The sequence below is a fragment of the Gossypium hirsutum genome, chromosome A12 (genome assembly GCF_007990345.1).
Source record: "Gossypium hirsutum isolate 1008001.06 chromosome A12, Gossypium_hirsutum_v2.1, whole genome shotgun sequence".
In the NCBI taxonomy this organism is placed as follows: domain Eukaryota; kingdom Viridiplantae; phylum Streptophyta; class Magnoliopsida; order Malvales; family Malvaceae; genus Gossypium; species Gossypium hirsutum.
In genome coordinates, this window is record NC_053435.1 from 13813823 (window position 1) to 13832072 (window position 18250).

The following is an 18250-nucleotide window of genomic DNA, read 5'->3' on the forward strand; positions in this document are numbered from 1 at the left end:
ATTGAAACACCTTATTCTAATCAATATAAAATAGATGGAGTTTAATAAGGTTTAAAAAACCTTATTCTAAAATAAAATAAAAGAAGTGTAGTTCTATATGGATTTTACTTTTATTTTATTTTACCACTGTATTTTATTCAAATAAGGATTCGAATCATTTAATTCTAACAATATCATTACAGATTGTGTTTTCAAATTTATCCAATATTTACTAAAGAACAAATGTTCACATGTGAAACATCTTTGCAACATTGTGATATGTTTTCTATTAGAAATATGTGATACATGTATTTAAATTGCAATTAGTTGCACTTATTATTGTTTACATGCATCTTCTTTAAATGTCGTTAGGATTGAATTTGGATGGTTTAGAGTCTGCAAACATATGGTAAATTATGGTATCAAATTAAGGGATGCTCTAATACTCTTTGATGTTGGTGAATGTGAAAAAAGAGATGAAAGCAAGAGGGATATATCAGTGCAATAGATCTTACAAGGTGCTTATACTTCTTTTTATATATGAGCTTAGCCTCCATTCCCTAGTTACTTGTTAGTAGTCTTTTTGCATTGGAGTGTGTGGTCCTTTTATGATAATTAAGGTGTCATTTTTTTTAGTGTCATCTTCAGGGACTCTACACATGTTTCCCTTCTTTTTATTTTCCATGAAATGCTTGTCGAGTTGTGATTCTTCTAGCACCGAGTATAGTATTGTGATGAGAACTTAACTATAAATATTAGGAGTTCGAGCTCTTTAGGACACTTATTCCTTTAGCTTTAAACTTACCATCATAATTACATATATAAAAAAAATTGTATTATACCCAATTGGATGGGTATCAATAATACAAAAAAAAAATACAAAATAATGAAGCTACTTTATTTATTTGAAGTGTTATTCCAGAAGCTTGTGAGTCGTGTAAGCTTTCTGGACAGGGGCATAGCTAGGGGGCTGGCATGGGCCTCGGCCCCTCTAAAATGTAAAATTATATTTTTGGCCCTTTAAATTTTTTAAAAATTTTAAATTAGTAAAGATAAAATTATACTTTTACTTCCCTTAAAATTATAAAAATTTAATTTAATCCTTTACAAATTATAATGATATACATCCGACTCTCCTAAAAAAAATTTTTGACTTCGCTTCAATTTTTGGACAAGCTTGATGTGAAGCTATTGGACATATTGTTGGAAAGAAGGAAAAGATATGGGTGATGAATGATGATTATGCGCTTTGTAATGTTTTCCACTTCTCGATCGGTCCCATCATAGTCCATGAAACGTGTTGCTCTCCACTACAAGTCAAACACGTGTTCTTCATGCATCCTCTACTGCCTTTATAAACGAAAGGGTTGAGGAAAAAACAAAAGTCCCTCAGGCTTGCAATTTCAGACCATGATTTTATACGTTATTTCTGAAACAAGAATGATGGGCTCTTCTGAATTTAACTTTATAATGTATGTATCTGAGTCTGGAACTGGGTGAGGCCTGCGTAATCTCATTATGAACCCAAATCTTGCTCCAATAAGGTCCACTTTAATATCAGTAGTTGATGTATTATATAGTAGTAATAGGTATGGGCTTTCTCTTCTGTGGCTACTATGGGATCTTAAGTATAGCGAATAAAGAGGATAAAGAATCGACAAATGGTGAGCCATCGTCTCATTCGGCCGTCAAATTGTATTTTATTCATAAAAATAAAACTGAGCCACAAGAAAACAATGTAGGTTGCAAGTTCAAGTTGATTTTTTTGGTACAAGTCAAAAACATCAAGTTATGGCCATGTGAAACTAATGAAGGCTTTTGAAACACCTATAGCCCAACGGGAGGTTTCTCTTTTCATGTTGTCCACGTCTAAAGTTTGCCACATGATGTTGATCTCAAGGAGAAGGAATTTGATATCTCCAATTGCCGGTTGTAGCTTCCATCCAAAATTGGAACGTCTTGTGATAATATTCCGCCATTTCTTGCTGGATTTGGTTAATTTGCAATAATTAATACCAAAAGGTCTTAGCAGAATAAGAGCAGCTCTGAGAATGAGAATGCCCACAAGAGCTTTGCTATTGGTTTTGAAGCTTTGAACAATTGTCAGTTGAAAATTGTTGGGGTCTTGGGCCATGGCAGCTCCTCCAATTAGGTTGTTCTGTCTGTTCTGAATGATGTAGAGAGACAGTAGCCATTGTTGGGTGTTGAGGATGATAACTGGAGAGAAAGGTAACGTTCTTTGGTTGGGAGAAGGTGGAGAATTGTTTGAGAATGAGGAAAGGGTTTATTGGGTTAGGTCAGAGATAATTTTGGTTGCCAACAGAGGGGATGTGCTAGAGTTTTTAAAGATAAGGTTACTTTTGAAGTTTCTAGATGGTCCATAGTGTGCAGGTCGTGGCGGTGTATTTACTTCTTCAAGATTCTGCTGGATTATCATTTTCTTAACGTCATTAGAGTATCTATCTAGAGATGGGGATGCCGACTAAGGAGTCAGTTCGAAAGGTCAGGGGGGATCCAGACCAAACTACCCTTGCGAAGGTTCAATTGAGGAAGAGATGATCCGAAGTTTCTTTATCAGTTCTGCAGAGGTAGCAAATTGGGTCATTGGTCGAAAGTCTCCTGACAAGAAGATACTTAGTTGGAAGGTTGTTTTTGCAAATTTTCCACAAAAAGATGATGATCTTAGGGTATCTTTAAATGCCAAAGGTTTTTCCATGCGGATTGTTATGGTCTTTCAAGAGCTACACCATGATAGCTCTTGTAAATTAGTGAGTAAGCGCTTTTAACCAAAAAAAGACCTTTGAAGTCATCCTTCCAAATGATTCTATCTTGTCCATATTGGATAGAAGTAGTTCTAGTGATCAAATCAACAACTCTATCGGGGTCAAGGAGGCCTAGGGCCTTGGATTGATCGACGGTGAATTTATAAGGGATAATGTAGGAGTTTGCTGGGAGTCAAATACTTGATGCCCAACTGTGTCGATTAGAGGCTTGAGTGGGTCAGCTGATATCCAACTATTTTGACCGCTCCATAGTTGGATATCTTACCCTTGTTACAGATATCCCTACCAGAAAGAATGCTTTTCCACACCCATGAATCGAATGGTTTAGGTTTAACAAGTTCAAAAGGATCTTTGCAGCAGTATTTGCAGTGAGAACTTTGGTCAAAAAGCAATGGTTGTCGGTGAGGATACGCCAGGCCACTTTCAAAGGAAGGGCTGCATTGAATCAAGTTGATTTAAATATATCACTTTTATGGCACACTTAATATGTGAAAGGGAAATAAAATTTTAATTAAATTAAATACATGAGAAAAAAAGTAGGAAGTAGTCATTTTTATTTTTATTTTTAAAATAAATTTAGAAAATACGGAATTAGACTTTTTGATTTATTAAAATTAAAAGACTGAAAAACCTCTCCCTTCATTTTTTTATGGTGATTTTAATTTAAACTTTTAACTAAAACTATTTATATCAACCAACTTGCTTTTAAAGTCTGTGAAATTAATACTAGTATTTTGGTTATTTTAAAAAAAATAGGGTAAATTATACAAATGGTCACCAGACTATATTCATGTTCTTGTTTTAGTCATCCAACTTTAAAAGTTTTTAGTTTAGACACTAACGTTTAAATCCGTTCCTATTTTAGCCACCTATCGTTAAATTGTTAACAGAAAGCCTTTTTCTAACTAGTATAATAACACCTTTACTCCTCATTACTTACATATTTTATCAATTTGATCTTAATTCTAAATAATTCAATAAATTCCAACCTTCATATTTATAAATTCTATCAATTTGATCCTCAAACTTCTTAACCAAAGCTTTTAGCTTTTAAAACAAACACGTTCCTCATATATAAATCTGTAAAACCCAAAAAGGGGAAAAAAAACTTCTCAAACTAACGAGTTGTTTTTCGAGCCAATTTTTTATACCAATGAGTTTATCTTGAAAAAAATTTTCTTTTCTTTTTTTCATTAGTTTTCTTTTAAATATAATATTTTATAACCCTTTGATCGATAAAATTTTGGCTAAAGAAAATGAAAAAAACCTTAAAAAACACTTTAGATTTACTCTTACTATTAGTAGTAAAATATTTCCTTTTAAGGGACATAGAAATAGTTGTCGAAGTTGGTCTTTGAAATTGGAAATCAAATTCAGAATTAAAAAATATTACTTTGAAAATTCCCATTGTTCAAGCAATAATTATATAAGAAAATTTATGAACATTTAATTTTTTTTATAAGAAAACAATGTGAAAGAATTAATTGAATTTCCTTTTTCCATATTGATAATGATTTTTAAAATTTTATAAATTGGATAAGAGGTTATTATGTGTTCTATATATTTTTAGTTATTTATTTTTAATTTTAAAATCCACAATAAGTAATACATATTACTAATAATCTAATTTAGTATCAAATCACTTACCAAATTAGTTAAAAATTAAAATTATGCTATAGTGAAGATCTTATTTTTTACAAATATTAAATTATTTATATAATTTTGTTATATATTATGTTTTTAATATTTGTCTTTTCTATTGTTTTTAAAGGTCTTTAGTTAATTTCTAACACTAACTTCTTAAAAATATAAACAAAAAGGGTTATATATCGAGTTGGATAATTTCAACCATAAATAAAATAACAAATAGACATAGAATACATCTATTTTAAAAGTTTAAAGCTTTGGTTAGGAAGTTTATAGCCAATTATAATCCAACGCATATTCAATGATTTTATAATTTCTAAAACTTTCATGACATATTTAAATATTAATATTTTCTAAATGTCATATCAGCACCATCAATGACATGTCATCATTGACAAAATAGTCATGTGCCGCATCATCCATTCGAATTCCCCGAGTAGCAAACATTACCTCACTATTTCGTGGAGTATTTGATTCCATCGAAACCTTTTGTGTTGGAAGAACATGGTGACACAACCTGATCGTATTGTGTCCTTTGTTGATTCATTTTTTGCATGTTTGGAGTGATACGAATGTTGTGTTTCAATAGGTTCAATGTGCCTTTTCCAGACAATCTTTACAAGTGCAACACCAAACAAGACCTGCGATTGGATACTTTAAGTGCAATGTGGATGTTGTTATCTTATTGGATTGGCAAGTAATGATATTGGCAGCTATTTCATCAAGTGTAACATTGTTTTGGTGCAAGTTGGGATGGATTTGATATTGGCTAAAACTATGGTCATTTGTGAGGCTCTCTCATGGCTCAAGTCCTTTCACGTTGACAACATCATGGTGGAGCCTGATTGTAAGGTAGTCATTGATGCGTTATGTGTAAAATCTTTCGGATCTAAATATTATGTAAGTCAAATCCTTAAATTTGCATAAACAATTATTTTAGGATATTTAGAATAATATGATTTTCACAAGCTTAAGAAATACCTGATGCAAAATTGGAATTGACCATTAGACTTGATGAAGAATATGAAGAACACTCAGTAAATTAATTTCTCCCTTTTGACATCTTCCATTAATTACACAAACCCTAAGTAATGAAGGCTATAATCTTTAATGATTTTTTTTGTATGTAAAACCCTAATAGTAGAGAGAGGATCCATTTATAATGATCAACTGTTAATTAGGTGCGTCCATCAAGTAACCAAATGAATAGACAGAATTTAACTTCTATTCAAAGTAAAACTCTTATCTCTTTTAAACTAGGCCACATTATTTTAGACTTAATTGGGTTCACATAATTCGGCTAAAATCATACATTCTCCCCCTTGGCCCAATGAGGTAAAACATAAACTTTAAATGTTAAGCACGCATAAAAATAACGCTCATCATAATTGCCACATTATAGTGAATTGAAAATGTGTTATGATGGTCGTACATAGTTTAAGTCACATGCTTCCTTCCATATACTACAACATTGCAACTTAATACTCCCTTTTTGTATAATAACAATTCCTGTGTTGAACAATTATACATATTAAATCTCTCTGAAACTCTTTCCATATAGTTTTTCTAAGATAAACCTAACAATCTTTATGATCTATCACAGAATATTTCAATTCCTATAACATAGAATGCCTCTCCCGTGCCTTTCATTTCACTTTCATTCTACATCATTCTTTAGACATTGCATGAGACTAAATTTGTCCCCTTTTTGTATAAGAACAATTCTTGTTGAATAATTATACATATTAAATCTCTCTAAAACTCTTTCCATATAGTTTTTCTAAGATAATCCTAACAATCTTTATAATCTATCACGAAATATCAATTCCTATATGATAGGATGCCTCTTCTATATCTATCATTCAAAGTTATTTGAGGGAAAAACTTTCGTCTCGTGCAATATACTAATGAAACTAGATCTTTATTAATTCCAAGATCAAGTGTAAATAAACTACATAATCATCAGGAATGGTTGGTTTTCTCTCATTTTGAGATTTCTTAATGGTATCATTTAATTTTTCATCAGTCCTTTGTGAGTTAGTTTCTTTTAGGGGTGTTTTATCATTGTTGTTCAACACTATTTGGACATTCATTAATTGTTGAAACGATTTTTGTGATAGTTGTGGATAAAGGGACTTTTATAGGTGTAGGAAATTATACTCTAATTCCTTTTATATCTACAACTTATTTTGAAACACTCCCACTAACTCCACCATTTTCAAGGAATCTAGCATTACCAGTTTTTAGAATTCTTGAACTATAATTTGGCACATAAACCCTATATCTTTATATTTATCTGGATAACCAAAAAAGTATCCATTTATCATACGAGATTCTAGTTTTCTTTCATGTGGATTATATATTCTTGCTTCTGCTTAGCAACCCCAAACATATAGGTGCCCTAGGCTAGGTTTCCTTCTAGCCCACAACTCGAAATAAGTTTTTGGAACTGCCTTACTAAGAATCCTCTTTAATAAGTATATATCAATTTTGCGTACATGCATCCACAATGATATAGGTAATGATGAGTTACTCATCATACTCCTCACCATATTCAATAAAGTTTGATTACGCATTTTGCGACACCATTTTGTTGAGGTGTGCCTAGCATAATATATTATGCATATATGCCACGAATTTCAAGGAATTTTACAAATGGACTTGGCCATTGTCTCGATTCAGTAAATTTTTCATAAAATTCACCACCTCTATTAGATCTTTACTATTTTTACTTTTCTATCTAATTCCCTTTCAACCTCATTAATGTATATCTCAAAGGAATTTGTTGATTGACATTTCTCATCAAGCAAATACATATAACAATACCATAAAAAATCATTCATAAAGGTGATAAAATACTTTTCTCTATTAAAAGATGGAATATCAAAAAGGTCAACATATATCGATGTGTATTATCTCAAAAAGTTGGGTACTTCTTGTGGTATTTTTTTATTTTGTTTCGTTTGATTTCACTTAATACAATCCACACATACACCAAAATCAGTAAAATCTAGATTGGGTAGCATCTCATTCTTTACTAATCTTTATAACCTTTCTTTAGATACATGACCCAAACGTTTATGCCACAAGTAAGATTTTTATTTAGCATACTACACTTTATTCCAACATTGATATGATCAACAAGTAAAGATTTTGCAAAGACGTTATCCATTTTCAATTTATATAAATCATCAATAAGGTTTCCTAAACCTAAAGAATATTATTATTAAATAAACTGTCAAACTTAACATAAAACCTAGAAACATCAATTTTTGAAATAGATATAAGGTTCCTAGAAACTAAAGGTACATAAAAATTTTGAAATAAGTCTAACTGATGACCAATATCCAAGACCAAACGATAAGCACCTATGCCTTCAATCGGAACCTTCATACAGTTTTCCCATATATAGGAAATTTTTAGTTGGGTTTGTAGTTTGGATCGAAAGGAATCTCTACATCATGTTGGATACATGAGTAGTAGCACCAAAATCAAATCACCAAGTATTTTTAAGGATTTCAACTAAATTTGATTCGAAACATATAGATGTTGAAAAATCAGGTTCGAAAAATACAGCGAAAAATAGGTTTAAAGAAAAATCAGAGTTTTAATTTTTTTTCCAAAAACAAGAACTTGGTTATCTTATTATCTAAAATAATAAACACTTAATCAAAATCGTACATTTATGATTCATCTAAGATGAACACTTTGACCAAGTAGTCTTCTTCACTATCCTCAAACTCACATCTGTCGAGAATGGGCTCGCTTTGAATCATCAAATTTTTCACAAAATTACCAGTAGGCAATTTTGTAATCTTTCTAAACTTCTGGGGTCAATTTATAAATAACAAGAATATCTCTAGAAATTTTCTAAACTAATTTCTTCAGAGAATTTTCTCTCTACAACTTTTCTTGAACTCAAGTGTATGAGAATAATGACCCAGGCTCTCTTTATATAGGGAGAGTTTATAGAAAGTTTAACTAGGATTAGAATTAATCACATTAATATTAAATTAATAAAATATTATCTGTAATAGCCCAAATTTGCTCGGGCCCGTGAAATAGAATAAAACAATAAAAATTAATAAAATAAATTTAAGGTCTGTCCAGTTTACAAAACGGGCCTAAAGGCCTGATGACCCAAGACCCAATTAGCCTAAACTACCCGCTAGCCCATTACACCCTTAACCCAAAAATGAACGGGGCCCAAGAGGCCCAAACCATAAACTAAAGACAGAAGACCTAAGGTTTCAGAAACCCTAGGCGCCGCAAGCACCCAACCGACGCGCCTTTTCGTCTCGCGTCATTCCAGTGACTTTCCATCAACGTCTCCACCGGCGCCGTGACTCCGGCCTTGTATCACGCCACAATCAGTGCACAAATTAATGCCAGCACTCATCGCCGTGAGATCCTCGCTGATATCTGCAAAAGAAGGAAAGAACCACAACAACAAAATAAGCAAACTTGGAAAGAAATCAAAGGATTCTTTCCCCAAAAATGTAACAGAGGGTTATAAAAACCCCTTTTTTCTAATTTGTAAACACGGTTTTTTGGATATACACACAGATTCAATAAAAAGAACACAGTTATATACAGATATATGCAATAAAAGACCCACGATGAACTGAAGAAACAAAGGTGATTAGTTTTATTTTATTTTTCCTTTTCTCTTTACAAATACATACGAATATCATAAATAAAATAAAAGGAAAATGGGACATACCGTTAGATCTACATTAAAAAGGAGGCTTTCCAGCTTCTGGCTGCCATACGTGGCGGTGTTGACGGTGGCGCGTGAGCGCATGTAAGCCTCTGGACAGAGGCTCGACAGAGCTCCGAAGACCCTTCCAAACCCTCTTTCAAAGGGTTTTTTTGTTTTTTTTAAATCAGGTTTCAAAATGATTTTAAAGTCGACATTTGGCTTTTATAGCCTTATAAAAACGGTGTCGTTTTGCTTAAAACGATAAGCTTTGAAACGGCGTCGTTTCAAAGCTCAGGATCCGCATGTTGACCTATGACCCGGATAGGATCCGCGTGTTTTCGTTTAAAGGGCAAATTGCCCAATCGATCCTTTCGCTTTTTTAAAATTTATAATTTCATTTTTTTATTTTTAAATTGGCCGTAACTTTTATATTTGTTTTGATTTAGTCTTAATGGCCATTAAAACCTATTATGAGGAACGACGTCGTTTTTTGGGATTAGGGCTAATTGCCCAGTGAGTCCCTCTGATTTTAAATGCACGTTTTAATTAGGCCCAAAATTTTTAATAATTAACCCTGGATTTTTTAATTAAATTCAATTCTAACCCTTTTTCATATAAATTCAATTTATTTTAAATACTATATATTTTTTATAAACATTAGTTATATGTAAAATAGTATATATTATTTTTCTTTATATATTATTTATATTATTATATACCATATATATTATATTATATATTATACATTTTTATATATTATTCCATATATTATTTTTATTTTATCATAAATTATGTATTATTTTATCATTCATAAACTATGTAATTTAAAATTTGTAAGTTATTAATAAATAATCTATATATCATTATTAAATATTTAGTATTTAATCTTTTAAAAATTTATTATAAATTTTCTACTTGTATTGTTTTTATAAATTTTTATAAATATATATATTAGCTACTACATTATATAGTATAATTTTTAATGAATTATCCTTTATTATTAATATATTGTTAAATTTTTTATTTGTATTTAATCTTATCTTTTTTTTAACTTTTGTTATATATTCCTAATTTATTTTTGTATTATTTTGTGTTTATTTAATACAATTTTAATATGAAAATTGTATTTTATGAATTGCTTGTTATTCTTATTCCATTTATTATTTTATATATTTGCATGAAAATTTATGTTGTTATTTTAGGTTATATTATGTAACTTGTATTGTTCTATTCATTATTCTTTATGTTGTATTTTGCATGGAATGATAATGTATGTATATTTACGTTATTTACAATTATATATGCATGAAATGTTAATGTATACTGTGTGATTTACGTCATTATTTATCATTTTCCATACTATATTTACATAAAATGTTAAAATATGAATCAGGTAACTTAGTTTACTTAATATTGATCCTTTGTAATACGTTAAATACATCATTACTTTTAAAAAATATATCTCATTTAATCCAAAAGAATTTTAAAAAGAGAGGCAATGTTTTTGGTATTTAGAAATTCGAGAAATAGTGCCCTAATATACTGGGTTGCGATTTCCCGTCTGTCTAAATGTCTAAAGTATCTTTCTAGATAGATTTTGTAAATCACGAGATGATTTCAATTTCGAAAGATTAAGAATATCGTGTCCAATCATGCTGGATGTGATGTTTGTACTCTTTTGGAGCGAAAGAACCTCGATTTTCAATAAATTATTATAGCTTTAAAAAGGGATCTTATTTCTAAATTCTTTCAAACTTTTGACATCAAGACAGAAAATTAATTTGGTACCAATTTTGGGCGTTGCAAGGGTGCTAATCCTTCCTTGCACGTAATCGACTCCCGAACCCATCTTCTCATGTTTCCGTAGACCAAAATATTTTATAAGGTGATCCAATCACACCTAAAAAGGTTGGTGGCGACTCCTGTTTTCAAAATACCTCCCCTTTTAAAAAAGGAGGTTTCGACAATTTGGCGACTCCACTAGGGATAATAAGAGAGTCAAGCCAAGAAATTGATTATTTTCTGTCTTAATGTCAGAAGTTTGGAAAATTTTACAATTATTGATCTTTTTACATGTGTTTGCTGCATATGTTTGTTATCTTGTTTCCGCACACATTGCATTTGCATGACCGTTGTAGTCGCACCCTTAAGTGGGAGTGAGAAGCTACGCTTTCGTGAGGTTTTCACCTCCGTATGGGCTAGTGGATTATTTCCAGGATACATCTGTACCTATGTCTTCGTGAGATTTTCATATCCGTATGGCCATAGGGAAATGTGTTCCCTCGAACCGAACTTGGTCTATATGAGCCTATGATTGGTAAGGACCGAGGAATCCGCTGGTTCAGGTACCCTCGCTTTAGAACTGAAACGCATATAGTGAACTTTAAGTGCTTACCTTAGGGAGTATAGTGATAGCCTTTAGTAAGCTACCCTTATAAGTGCTTGTTTATTATACGTTTATATATAATACTGACTTATTTTATTTTGTTATCATTGCATGTCACTCAACATTTAAAGGTATTGATTCACGGTTCGATTTTTAGATTAGAAAGTTTTGTAATGAGGAACGAATATCTTGATAAAGTGGAAGACAATGCTTCTGTCTGTGCATGGTCAGAAAAAACCCAGTTACAGAAAGGAGATAGTGTCATTGAGAGGTACACGTCAGAGTTGTGGGACTTCACTCGTATCAGTTCAACATAGAATGAGTTTCAGGAGTTGAAGGACATTTGGGCCCAATGGGATGATGAGGCTAAGCAGCTGTTCTACCAAAATTATGGAGATCTTCCCTATTTGCTAGACATCAAGGTGGATAAGTATCTGTTTCGAGCTATGGTACAGTTTTGGAACCCTACTTATAGTTGTTTTACATTTGGAGAGGTAGACTTAGTACCTACTTTAGAGGAGTATACGACTTTGCTCCGCTGTCCAAAAATCCAAGGTAACAAGGCGTATGTTAGGGCTGCTAATCTCCCTACTTTCGTGAAGAAATTAATGATGATCACAGGGATGAGTGAACATTGGGCCGCAGCTCGAGTCCAACAAAATGGTGATGGTAAATGCATTCCGTGAGCAAGTTTGAAGGATTTGATATTGGCACACCCAGATGTGAAGAAGAGGGCTGATGTTTTGGCCTTAAGTATTTATGGTTTGGTGATTTTCCCTAAAGCTATTGGGCAAATAGATGAGGCAGTTGCGGATTTATTCGATCGACTTGGTAAACAGAACACACATGTGCCTGCAATCCTAGCTGAGACGTTTAGATCCTTGAGCGCATGTCGGAGAGACGGTGAAGGTAGATTCATTGGATGTGCACAGTTGTTGTTAGTATGGTTCCATAGTCACTTTTGGAAGGTTGATAAGGTTCCTTGTCGAGTGTTCTTTGAGGATTATTCTCCCCTAAGGGAAGCTGCAGCTACGACGAGAAGGGACGACATTACAGAGGAAAGATGGACGGAAATACTTTAGAATCTCTGAGAGGAAGATGTAATGTGGAAAGCTCCTTGGATGGCTCCTAATGAAGTCCTCTATCGTTGTGGAAGTTTTGATTGGGTACCTCTTCCTAGAATTTGGAAAGTCGTTGGTTATGCACCATTACTCGTCCTAAGGCAATACAAAGCGGGGCAATTTATACCGGTAACACAAGGGTTAGCTCAGAGTGATTTCTCATATAAGGGGGATCATTATAAGAAGAAGATGCAAGAGATTTTCGAGGCTTGGAAGAAAGTTTGCTGTGAGAAGGTTCTGACTGAAAGACCAACGACGACCCTTGGATACAAGGAGTGGTTTGGTAAGAGGAATATATGATAATATCCCTAGGCCAAGTTTGGGGGCTGCCCGATCAATGGAGGAGAGTTTACAAGTGATTCTATCAGAGTTGGAAGTTATAAAGCAAGAGTTTGAAAGGAAGAATTTGGAGCTTGGGAGAAAGATAGAAAAACTTGAGGAGGAGGAGATGTACCTGAGCTTAGACGTCGACGTTCATAGAATTGAGGTCGAAAAAGAGAGGAAAGAAAAAAGGAAGATTGAGGAAGACCGAAATGACTTGAAGATGCAATATAAGAGGATACAAACATCAATGAAAAGAGCTGGATTAGGGAAGTCTTCAGAGCAGTGGCAACAAGAGGTTCAAGAAGAAAGAGCCAAAGCCGAGTATTAGGAGAAGAAGTTCCAAGAGATGCAGGCGCATAATCAAGCTCTGGAGAAGGAGAATCAAAGATTAAAAACTAAGGTGACTGAGCTTGGACGATCTCTTCATCATCGAAGTCGTAACTCTGCAGTCGAGTTAAAGGCAAGCCTGAATAAGATCGAGGAAATGAAGCACAATATTGGAGGGGTGGAAGCAGCATTGCAGGACTATGAGCTACGGATTGAGCAGTTCGAGGCAAGAGAAGAACATTGGAAGGGAGAGCTTCACCATTTTCAGGATCAAGTCAGAGATAGGGACTACCTCATGGGAGAAGCTATAGTACAGATTCGAGAGGTTGCTGATCATTTGCAAGACCTGGCAGCACAAGCTAATGTATTGAATACAAAGTATGAGTTAGTTTCAGATAAAGGTATAGAGTTAGCTTTGTTATTGGATAGGGTTAAAACTCTATGCCTGAGGGTAAAGGCGTATTTGTAATCCATTTTGTGTAAAGATTTTTGTTTCTTAAATAACGTTTTTCTAAAAGAAACTAAATCAGAATCGATATCCTTTTACATTCATGCATTTGCATCTCATCGCATCATATGCATTCAAATTTATAGAAAGACCCTAATTAGTTAAAATTATTAAGGGAGAGAGAGAGTGAGAAAGAGGAAATCTGAAAGCAACACATCCTTACGGTACACGCACCAAGACAAAGAATATGGATCAAAGACTTGAGCAGATCCAGAAAGAAATGCAAGAGCAATTACAGGAACAATTGGAAAAAATCCAACAGGAGATGAAAGATCAAATGTTGGAGGCCCAAAGGAATATGATGGCTGAAATGGCTCAGCTGCTGAAAGGGGCAACAGATAAAGGAAAGGCCCCTATGACTATCACTGAAGAGGATAATGAGGACCATCCTCCGGGTTTTACTCTACCCCATGTACAAACTTAACCTGAGGCGTATCCCCGAAGGCCGTCCACCACAATAAGATCGCAACATAGGCAAGTTGATGCTGGAATACCCATAAATTTTCAAACTAGCTCGGGATTTAATCTAGGAGATAATCCTACCAATCCAGTCATCCCTGATTTAGATGTAGCAGAGAAGGAAGAGATGAGACTCGAATCATCAAGGCAATTAGAGGAACGTTGCAGATGGTTAGAGGAGAAATTTAAGGCATTAGAAAACGCTGATAATCGTCAGGGAATTGATGCTAAGGACTTGAGTTTGGTCCCAAATTTGGTGCTTCCTCATAAGTTCAAGATTCCGGAATTTGAGAAGTACAATGGGACTACTTGCCCTAATGCCCATATCACCATGTTCTGTAGGCGGATGACTGGCTATGTAAACAATGATCAATTATTGATCCATTGTTTTCAAGACAGTTTGGTTGGGGCAGCTGCTAGATGGTACAATCAATTGAGTCGCGCAAGGATTAGTTCTTGGAGAGACTTAGCACAAGCCTCTATGCAGTAGTATAATCATGTGACTGATATGACTCCTGATAGAATCACTTTGCAAAACATGGAAAAGAAGCCTAATGAGAGCTTTACGTAGTATGCGCAGAGATGGAGGGAGGTTTCCATACAAGTTTAACCACCGCTTTTGGAGAAAGAGACTACCATGCTGTTCATTAACACCTTGAAGGCTCCATTCATTACTCACATGATTGGAAGTACCACCAAGAGTTTTGCTGATATAGCTATGGCGAGAGAAATGATTGAGAACACCATAAGAGGTGGCAAGATAGAGGGAGAAACTGCTAAAAGAATGGCCTCAAGAAGGAAAGATAATGAAGTGAACAATACAAGTAATTATAATGCAAAAGTGGTTACGGTTAGTCAACCCAGAGTAACTACAGTTGGGAAACAAGATTCTCAAAAGCAGGTATCTGGTTCGAGACAAAATTCTGAAAAAGTCTCATTTACGCCTATCCCATTGACGTATCAGGAGCTTTATCAAAGTTTATTTAATGCGCATGCAATACCTCATTTTCATTTGAAACCTCTGCAGCCTCCATACCCTAAATGGTACGATGCAAACGCCAAATGTGAATACCATGCAGGGATATCGGGGCATTCGATCGAAAATTGTACTGGCTTTAAAAAAGTAGTGGAAAGACTTATCAAGATGGGGGTTGTAAAATTTGATGACACCCTTAGTAATGAGAACCCGTTGCCAAATCATGGTGATCAAGGGGTAAACGTAGTTGAGGATACTGGTATGAGAAGGATTAAAGAGGGCGTGGCCGAGGTGAGAACGCCGATGAAAATGATTTAGGAAGAAATGGTGAGAAGAGAGATGATAATCTCTAAATAAAGGAATAGAGGAGTGAGGGACTACTGCGAGTTCCATGCTGAGGAGGGACACGAGATCCAGGAATGTGACGAGTTTAAGGCCTTGGTACAAGGCCTTATGGATAATAAGGAGTTGGAATTTTATGAAGCTAGCTCAGATGAGGGACGTATATGCACATTAGAAGGTGGACCGAAGAATCAAAACCGGCCTAGGATTATTATTTCTTCACCAAGAAATAATGAAGTTGAAATACCAACGGTACCAAAAGTCATTATTCATAAACCTGTTTCCTTTCCTTATAAGGATAACAAGAGGGTACCTTGAAATTATAATTGCAATGTGACAATGCCGGAGAAGGAGGATATAGCTAGTGCTTCTGGGGAGATTCAAGATAAGGGTTCTTACACACGGAGTGGGAAGCATTATGATGTAGAAGGTGTCAGAGTTGAACCTGTGAAAGCAAAAGCCTTTGAAAAAGGAAAAAGGGGCTGAAATACTGGTTAATGAGCCAGTGAAGGAAGAAGAAGCCAAAGAGTTTCTAAAATTCTTAAAACACAGTGAGTACAGTGTGGTTGAACAATTGCGTAAACAACCAGCTCGTATATCAGTATTGGCATTGCTCCTAAGTTCAGAGGTACATAGGGAAACATTAATGGTGCTCAATGAAACTTACGTTACTAATGATATATCCGTCAATAAGTTGGATCGATTAGTTAGTAACATAAGTGCTGACAATTTCATCTATTTCAATGATGATGAAATCCCACCTGGTGGCATGGGATCAGCTAAAGCTTTATACATCACCACTCACTGTAAAGGGAATACATTGCCGAGTGTGCTTATTGATAATAGGTCAACCTTAAATGTCATGCCATTGTCCACATTGAACAGATTGCCCATTGACAGTTCTCACATGAAAACACGCCATAATGTAGTAAGAGCATTCGATGGCACGGAGAGAAAAGTCATGGGAAGAATTGATATCCCTTTGATGATTGGGCCAAACACATATGAGGTAGATTTTTTAGTGATGGATATCAAGCCCTCTTACAATTGCCTGTTGGGGAGGCCTTGGATACATTCGGCAGGAGTGGTACCCTCATCTTTGCACCAGAAATTGAAGTTAGTAGCGGATGGATGGCTGGTCACCATAAATACTGAGGAGGACATTATAGCGACAGTTACTAGTGACGCACCCTATGTAGAAGCAAATGAGGAGGCAATTGAATGCTCTTTCCGTTCATTAGAATTCATCAATACAATATTCATTTCAGAGGGGATTGAGGTGCCGGTGCCCAGGATATCCAGAACTACAAGAATGGGTTTGCAAATGACAATGGGGAAAGGAGCCTTGCCAGGAAAAGGATGGGGAAGGTATCTTCAAAGAAGGATTCAAATTCCAGAATTAAAGGAGAAGAGAGACCGTTTTGGCTTAGGTTACAGGTCAGATCACAAGCAAAGGAGGAAGAAAATAGAGAAGCGTCAAGAAAGAAGAAGAGCGCGTTTAAGTGGAAGAGAAGTAGAGAGAGAATCGATGACGTTCCCCCATATATCCGAAACCTTTATATCAGGAAGGATAATTCACTCTAAAGGAGGGTTGCTTGAAAAATGAAGCTATCATATAAATGCTGTGCATAATGAAGAGTCTGGACAAGGAAACCTTGAGGGCATTCGCCCTTACGAACCGGGAAGCTCTTTAAACAATTGGGTTGTAGAGGAACTTCCTGTAGTTTTTAAAGATTCTTCAGAGTAATTTTTAGAACACTCTTATTGCTCTAAAGCCTAGGAGTTATAAGATTTCATTTCTAAAATAGGCTCATGTTCGGATATTTACGTTTCAATAAGACGCAACTTTTGTTATCGATTCAAGTTAATATTCTTTTATACCGTTCAATATTCTTTTGACATTTAAATTTTTTTCCCTTTCATTCATGACATAATAAATTCATTCATTCTTTGTACATTCTTTCGTACCCCGCAGGTCCCTAGATATCAATGACATGAGCACTGATACTACAAATCCTAGATTCTCTTTTGAGCAAGACATGTGTTTAGAAGAACTTCAAGATTTTGAAGATGACAGGGATTGTGATATGTCTCCAGACCTGTTGAGAATGGTGAAACAAGAGGAGAAACAAATCCTACCCCGTGAGAAAGAAGCAATAGAGAATGTAGCCTTGGAGGAAGGGAAGGAGGTGAAAATTGACACACATATTGCTAAGGAAACGAGATAAGGTCTTGTTTAGCTACTATGTGAATTCAAGGATATATTTGCATGGTTGTATCAGGATATGCCGGGATTGAATACTAATATCGTGATACATCGTCTTCCTATAAGGCAAGATTGCAAGCTAATTCAACAAAAATTGCGAAGGATGAGGCCTGATATTGTGTTGAAAATAAAAGAGGAAGTTAAGAAGCAGTTTGATGCTAGATTCCTACAAGAAGTAAAGTACTCAGAATGGGTGGCTAACATTGTGCCTATCCCTAAGAAGGATGGGAAGGTACGGATGTGTGTTGACTATAGAGATTTAAACAAAGCTAGCCCGAAGGATAATTTTCCTTTACCGCATATCGACACTTTGGTAGATAATACAGCGGGATATTCGTTGTTCTCCTTTATGGATGGTTTCTCGGGGTACAATCAGATAAAGATGCATCTTGAGAACATGGATAAAACCACATTCATAACATTGTGGAGC

The 18250-nt window shown here is 34.6% G+C and overlaps 1 protein-coding gene and 1 long non-coding RNA gene across 2 annotated transcripts; one reads left to right on the forward strand and one right to left on the reverse strand.

Moving 5' to 3' along the window:
- Positions 1–8476: 8476 nt before the first annotated feature.
- On the reverse strand, positions 8477–9285 carry LOC121211308 (uncharacterized). The gene is made up of 2 exons (XR_005906616.1): positions 9133–9285; positions 8477–8831 (listed from the first exon to the last, which is right to left on the reverse strand). It is a non-coding gene; the product is annotated as an uncharacterized lncRNA (long non-coding RNA).
- Positions 9286–14873: 5588 nt separating this feature from the next.
- Positions 14874–17160, forward strand: LOC121211365 (uncharacterized). The gene is made up of 3 exons (XM_041084120.1): positions 14874–15503; positions 15615–15863; positions 16009–17160. Exons 1-3 carry the CDS (start codon positions 14874–14876, stop codon positions 17158–17160), a joined length of 2031 nt encoding a protein of 676 aa, XP_040940054.1.
- The last annotated feature ends 1090 nt before the right edge of the window (positions 17161–18250 follow it).